Source organism: Sitophilus oryzae, unplaced genomic scaffold (genome assembly GCF_002938485.1).
Source record: "Sitophilus oryzae breed Bouriz unplaced genomic scaffold, Soryzae_2.0 scaffold_1018_pilon_pilon, whole genome shotgun sequence".
Taxonomy (NCBI): Eukaryota; Metazoa; Arthropoda; class Insecta; order Coleoptera; family Curculionidae; genus Sitophilus; species Sitophilus oryzae.
This window is the reverse complement of record NW_022145636.1, coordinates 1159085-1166439: the sequence shown is the minus strand read 5'-3', so window position 1 is coordinate 1166439 and position 7355 is coordinate 1159085. Positions and strand designations below refer to the sequence as shown.

At 31.1% G+C, this 7355-nt stretch overlaps 1 protein-coding gene across 1 annotated transcript; it reads left to right on the top strand.

Moving 5' to 3' along the window:
• The first annotated feature begins 213 nt into the window (after positions 1 to 213).
• On the top strand, positions 214 to 3027 carry LOC115874741 (pyruvate dehydrogenase E1 component subunit beta, mitochondrial-like). Its single transcript, XM_030890019.1, has 4 exons — positions 214 to 610; positions 680 to 852; positions 2696 to 2849; positions 2910 to 3027. Exons 1-4 carry the CDS (start codon positions 498 to 500, stop codon positions 3010 to 3012), a joined length of 543 nt encoding a protein of 180 aa, XP_030745879.1. The 5' UTR covers positions 214 to 497; the 3' UTR covers positions 3013 to 3027.
• Positions 3028 to 7355: the final 4328 nt, after the last annotated feature.

Here is a 7355-nt window from a genome sequence, read left to right as displayed (position 1 = left end):
GTTCCTGTGGCTCTACCTATTGGAAAAATTGTGAACTAAGCGTAGTTCAAGCAAATTCCACCAGAGGGCGACTGCGGTTGTCATATACAGGGTGTTGGAAATTTAAATTTAGAATATATTTTTTAGTTTTTCTTTAATTAAAAATTTAGAAATTGGCCGCTACTGCAAAGTATGTCGTACATAGTAATAATGTAATGTTAAAGAACTAAATCAGGACACGAATTTTCACCAATAAGTCTTACTTAACCTAACTTTATTCATAAATTTTGAAATTGAAACATAGAAGACGAGGAAATTCTCGATTGACGCATGAAGTTTGAGATAACGTCACATGCCCGGTTACGTATTCGACTTGCTGCGGTTCTGAAGCCTTTCTACCGATAAACAGCACTTCTAACACGCCTTCGACCTCAGTCACCTTGAAAAAGTAAGCTACAGTAGCCTGGAACAGCCAAGATAAGGTACAACTTTCCTAGTCTTTCAAAACCCCATATAGTATGGCTTCGAGGGGCACAATAACCATGAAGAACATGACCACATTAGGTAAAGTACTGAGCAGAAGAAACTTCTCCACTTCAAAGGCTTTGGGAGCCAAACAGCTTACAGTAAGGTAGATATTTTAACACAATTAACAGTAATTTATTCATTGTGGATGCTAAAAGAATCAATTATCTTCTAGAGATGCCCTGAACTCAGCTATCGATGAAGAAATGGAAAGGGACGAAAGAGTTTTTGTTATGGGTGAAGAAGTAGCTCAGTACGATGGGGCTTACAAAGTTACAAGAGGACTGTGGAAGAAATACGGAGACAAAAGAGTTATTGATACCCCTATAACTGAAATGGGCTTTACAGGTAAAGATCTTATTTTATTAAAGCCATTTTTCCAAAAAATAATCTATAAACAAAATAATTACTAAGGTTAAAGTGTTTTACTTATAGTTTGTGAAGGTTATTTAAAAAGTTTTTAGACTGATTTCCTTGCATTGGAAAAAAGTTTGAATGTCAAATAATTATTGAGATAATTTCTGTTATTTTCTATATAACTAATGATCATTACGATGTAGGAGTAAATTTAGAGAAGATAGGAATATTATCTTTTAAAATGCTGGGATTTGCTATTATTTTTGTCATCCATTATGTAAGAGATAATATAAACACACAAATGATCCAGAATACTTCATTTGATTTTATTTTTCTGTTATATTTCTTGAAAAAACTTTAGTCTAATAATATATCAATATTTATTTGTGGATTAATAATTTAGAACTAAAAAATTAAATCTTATAGATTAATTAAATTATTTCTCGCTTATTAATAAAACATGAAACATAATTTTAAATACATTTTAAAAATCTAGATAACAGGTAGGTATATTTTATCTACAAAATGTACCTATTAATCTAGTGTATGTCTTAAAAAAATCATACTGTTTTTATATATTTAATTATATTGACATATCTTCTTAAGATGGCTTTTAAAAATAAGTTGTTTTCTGGCTAATTTAAACTCAATAATTTTGTTTTCATTTCATTAAAAATAGAATTTAGAATTAAAATCCCACAAATTAATTAAAGTATTTCTGGCGTATTAATAAAATATGAAAAATAATTGTAAATACATATTAAAAATGTAGACAACACGTGTATTTATCTGCAAAATGTATTAATCTAGGAATGTCTTTAAAGAACAAGATTGTTTTTGTATATTATCATTTTTTTATCAACATACAGGCTAGCTGATATGTATGGGAACGGTCGATTACTAGATAAAATATACAAGGTACCGCAAAAAGTTAAGTAAAAAAGTTACAGGGTTTTTAAATGTCTAGTAGCTAGCAGTAAATTTAAGGATACAGGGTCGGTCATAAAGTTGTGACATATTTATTTTTTTAAATGCATCCCCCTGTATATTATTGCATATTTCAATTCATCCTTCAGATTTAAGCAATAATTGTAATATACAATGTACATAAATTGAAGAATTGAAATGTTAAACGAAAACTTTGTAATTTCCAGGCTTCAAATACTCTCATTTTATACATCTATCAATGCTAATAACTTGATAATTAATGTCAAATATTATTAAGTACCTACCACAGTTTCAGCAGAATGGCATCGTTAAATGAAACTGAACATATCGAAATTAATTAAATCAAATTGTTTAAGTGATATTGTGTGTATTTCGATTTTTGCTTACAATTGAAGGAAGAACCGAAATATACAAGGGGTTCCATTTAAAAAAATTAAACTTTTATGTGCCACGACTTTACGACCGACCTTGTATACTTAAATTTATTACTTGCTGATAGACATTTAAAAACCCTAAAGCTTTTATATTTAACTTTTTGCGGTACCTCGTATATTTTACCTAACAATCGACTGTTCCCATACATGTCAGCGACTCTGTATTTTTAAGGAAATTAAAATAAAAAGATTTTATTAATTGTATATGTATTGACATTATATTTAAGATGTCTTTTTTTAAAAATAACTTGTTTTTCTGGCTATTTTAAACACCATAATCTTGTTTTCCGTTCATTAAAAGTATGGATTTATTATTAATTATATTGGTTTTAAAGTCACGACCTTAGTTATCACCGTTGTACTTGATTCAACACAAGACAAGAAACAAAGAAAAATATAAAGGAAATTCCTACAAATATCTTGTAGTAAATATTATTGTTTTATTTATGTAGGTATCGCCACGGGGGCGGCTATGGCAGGCCTCCGCCCCATCTGCGAGTTCATGACCTTCAATTTCGCCATGCAAGCCATAGATCAAATCATCAATTCGGCGGCAAAAACTTTTTACATGTCTGCCGGTAGAGTAAACGTTCCTATTGTATTCCGGTAGGTAAAATTTAAAAATCATGATTTTAAAAATATTAATTATGCTTTTTAATAAAAAAGGGGCCCTAATGGAGCTGCAGCAGGTGTGGCAGCTCAGCACTCTCAGTGTTATGGCGCGTGGTATGCTCACTGTCCTGGTCTCAAAGTAAGATCACTTTTCTAAAACTTTTACAATGTGTATCGTCTCAGTATTCTCTGTTTTAATAAAATACTCTAATTTTTTAAGGGTATCCTGTTAAACCAAGAGTTCTATCCTTGTTTCAATAACACGATAACTCAAAATCGCTAAACCGATTTTAACCAAATTTCTGTAACAAAAATACTGTGGCACTTGAGAATCTGGCCAATAGTTTTTGGTGGGGGTGGGGTGTTGGTAACGGTGTATGGGAGGGAGTTAAAATTTTAAAAATCATGCTCCAAAATTACAGTAACTATCGAAACGGTTTTAATTTAAGATTATGAATATTATTTGCAACAAAATTTGTAATAACATCAAAATCAGTCAAAGTCGTAGTTTTTGAAATATTCCGTATTTCCGTAGTCCGTTTTGAGAAAATCCGTGTCGAGAACTCCAAACTCCCGACCCTGGGACGCGACCCCAGGTGGCGGATAGGGGAAATAACCGCCGACCAAAATTGGAAAATTCTGGCACTTTGGAAACTAAAGAACTGCACAGCACTATAAACATATATTTTTAGTATGGGGGCTATGCAGTGCGATCCCGGCATAACCAAATAAAAATGGGATGAAATGATAAATATATTTCTTCAAAAGTCCTATGGTTATTTCGCCACCACTCTAAAAATCTACACAAAATAAAATAATTATTTTCTGAACACTGCAAATTAACCCAACGGAGACCAACTTGTGAGAATGAAGTCATTGAGAATGCGCCTTTAGATTTGCGAAACAAGACAAAAATCTTCAAATTTACTATGCAAAATAAAGTATTTTATTAGAACAGACATATTGAGACACCCTGTATATTCGTAATTCAAGATATTTTCGAAAAAGGTAATCTCCCCTACACATCAGAGATACACAAAGGTCTTCTCAAGGCAGCTATTAGGGACCCAGATCCTGTGGTCTTTCTAGAAAACGAATTATTGTACGGTGTTGCCTACCCAATGTCTGATGAGGCGCTAGGAACGGATTACTTGTTACCCATTGGCAAAGCGAAAGTCGAAAGACCGGGTAAGACAGGAATGGTTCTTTTGAACTACTTTTTAATTATAACACAATCAGCTACCTAGCTTTAATTTTTTGAGCTATAACACTCTTTTAAAACTAAAACAGTTTTTTTTTTGTTTATAAGTTTAAAGACTTATTAGCAAAAATGACATACACTGTCAAATGTCACCAGTTCTTGACAAAAAATATATATTTAAATAGACAACGCGATATTTTAGAGATTCTAAAAGCGTATTGGTAATTTTGAAGAAGTATAATTTGTAATTCTTCTAATGTTATTTTTTGTGACACAGGTAAACACGTAACTATCGTAGCACATTCTAAGGCTGTCGAGACGTCGTTAGAAGCTGCAAACGAATTAAAGGTATCAGGCTGAAGTAATCCAATTTAAGGTAAAAATGCTTAAAAATCGTTAAAATTATTTTTCATCAGAAAATTATCGACTTTTACAGATCTTTGAGGCCTCTAGACTTTGAAACCATTATAAAATCGGTTGTCAAAACGAATCACTTGATCTCAGTGGAACAGGGTTGGCCGTCGTGCGGTATAGGAGCTGAAATTTTGGCTAGGCTGATGGAGAGTGAAGTTTTCTATCACCTAGACCAACCAGCTGTTAGAATAACAGGTAAGTAACGTCAGCACCTTTGAATAAACGACCAGGAAGGACAAAAATCCTTTATAGGTGTTCGCCCACTGCGCAAGAAAATCTACAAAATAAAGTTATTTTTTGTAATAAAAAAAAAAAAAAATTAAACCTAAACGGACACTGCTTGTCAAGTTTTTACAGTAATAAAAATTTGCCTAACAAAAGAAAAAATGCTTAACGTTTCGGAAAGTTTATCTCTTTCCGTCGTCGTAAACAAAAAATACAAAGAATAAAGAAAAAAACTATTTAAAATATTTAAATTGAACTATTTGCATGAACAAACAAATAAAAAGACGACAATCTTGGTAAAGAGTGGGACCGCGTTCCGTAGCGCAACTCAGAATAACAATTTGAAACCAATTAGCAGGACCATAGCGGACGTACGTCTTTATTGCTATCTTTCTTTATTATGTGTGTTTTTATATGAAAGAGAGATAGGTATCTAAAATATCGTAAAGACATTATCGCACATTCTGGCTGGCGGAAAAATTTAAATTAGCCATTATTAGTATTCTTTCATTCTGAAACTGAAAATTTTCACTTAAACTGATTTATTCCCTATACCACGTAAAGGGAACGTGGTGTAGGGAATAAATCAGACCAAAATGAAAGTTTCTCAGAATATAGAAATTATAAAAGCAAAAGTTGTACTGTTTATAAACATATTTATTTATACATAAAAATAAATAAACTTTATAATAATAACAAAAATAACGATGTTTATTCCACCCACCTACCAATTTTAAATGCAGAAGAACTGACTGTTTCAGGAAACGATCGGTAATTAAGTGAAAATTTGCAGTTTCTTTCAGAACGAAAGAATACTACTATTATAAAGGAAATTATAAAAAAAGCAAAAATTGTACTGTTTTATAAACATATTTATTTATACATAAATGTAAATAAACTTTTTATAATCTAATAACAAAAAATAACAGTGTTTATTCCTCCCACCTACCAATTTTAAATGCAGAAGAACTGACTGTTGCAGGAAATGATCGGCCAATTTTTTTAAAGGGCATTAAGAATCTCATTTTCGAAAAAATTGCCTATTTGCAATAACAAAGTGAATATCCAAGCAAAGAAGACTTTACGAGAATCATGATCCTGAACCATTTTCAAGTCCAGTTTTAATCCTAAAACAAAAGTAAAATAGGTATATTAATGAAGTTTCTGGTTACTATAAACCAGCTATAAACTACCTACCCAAAAAATGAAAAAAATTAATTGTATTAATTTGTCATGTTAAGAGAGGTTCGAAATATTTTTGACACTACTACTTCTACTTTTTTCTTAATAAGATGATAAATATAACTACTTACTTTTATTTTACCGGGTGTTTTTAACATATCTATTAGAGAAAGGGGGAACCAATACATATAAAAAATAGATGATACTGGCTCCTGCAAAGTAACAAAATATAAATACCTATATGGAACAAAGGAATTTGTTCCCTATCCATATTCATAAGTCAATAAAATGGAGAGTTTAGAAAAAAAGGTAAATCACCAAAAGAAAAATTAACAAACATGACGAATTGTCATGATGATGTCATCTTGGTTGTCATGATGACGAAAACGAAAGGCGATTGTTTTAATTTCTATTTAGAAATTACGTTTTATATGGTTGCTTCTTTCTCTCTTGTTATACTAGAATGAGATAGTGGGCCCAATAGACGCAATGCGCAGATCAACAAGAACGAAATTTTGCGTACTGAGTTGCGCTACGGGAACGTTGTCCCTTTCTTTGCCATTTGATTTGCCAGTTTCTTTTTATTTGTTTGTCTATGATGTGCGTTTTGTTTTTTATAAATAATAAATAGAACTAACATTAACGCCCACTTGCACCGTTTGTATAAACTTTGTTTAAAGGCTAAACAGTGATTAATTAATTAGCCGTCAACTAGTACTATTATAAAGAAAAACATATTTTAATATATAGAAAATATGGTTATTTTGTAAAAGATTGGTAGGTATATAAAAGAATATAGGGACGTACTTTGATATTTTTGGTATTGTCTTGCCTATCCTCATTCCACTGGCTGGGCAAAAACTTTGTTTTCTCGTATTGCTGAAATCGATATTGATCCTCTTCTTGGGGATTTTCAGTTTTCAGGGACATCGTATATTCTATTCAAAAAAAAAGGAAACAAAAAAGCGCGAGTTTTAAGAAATCTCAAAATACAACAAAAAAAAAACGCATAACAAAATGACAAAAAATACTATTTTCTTATGACATACGTATCTGTCAAAAATAATTATTTATCATTATAACTGGTTGTTTCATTTTTAGGGTTTTGTCTTGAAAATATCTAAAATATAGTTGTTAATAGACACCAAATACAGGGTGTCCCAAGCTGAGCGAGCATTTGTAGTTTCTGGTGAACTACTATATCTAGATCGGAGATTTTTTACATATCATTGTTTTACAATGAGATCTATAGACTAAAAATATTTTTAATATGGCGTCACTTCCGGAAATACCGGAAGTTGTTAGCAACTTTCTTATTTTAAATGGCTACCTTCCTTTTTTTTATAAATATATTGAAATGCTCTATAAAATTTTATGAATTTTGATATCAAACACTCTACACCTAGCATTAAACGTTTTTGAGAAAAAAAAATATTTAAAATTTTTGGAGGAAAAAACTGCCTGTCAAAAAAAGTTGT

Coding starts and splice junctions, on each gene's coding strand:
- LOC115874741 (XM_030890019.1), top strand. CDS start 498: ATGGCTTCGAGGGGCACAATAACCATGAAGAACATGACCACATTAGGT. Junction 611..679: donor GCCAAACAGCTTACAGTAAG/GTAGATATTTTA, acceptor ATTATCTTCTAG/AGATGCCCTGAACTCAGCTA. Junction 853..2,695: donor AACTGAAATGGGCTTTACAG/GTAAAGATCTTA, acceptor TTATTTATGTAG/GTATCGCCACGGGGGCGGCT.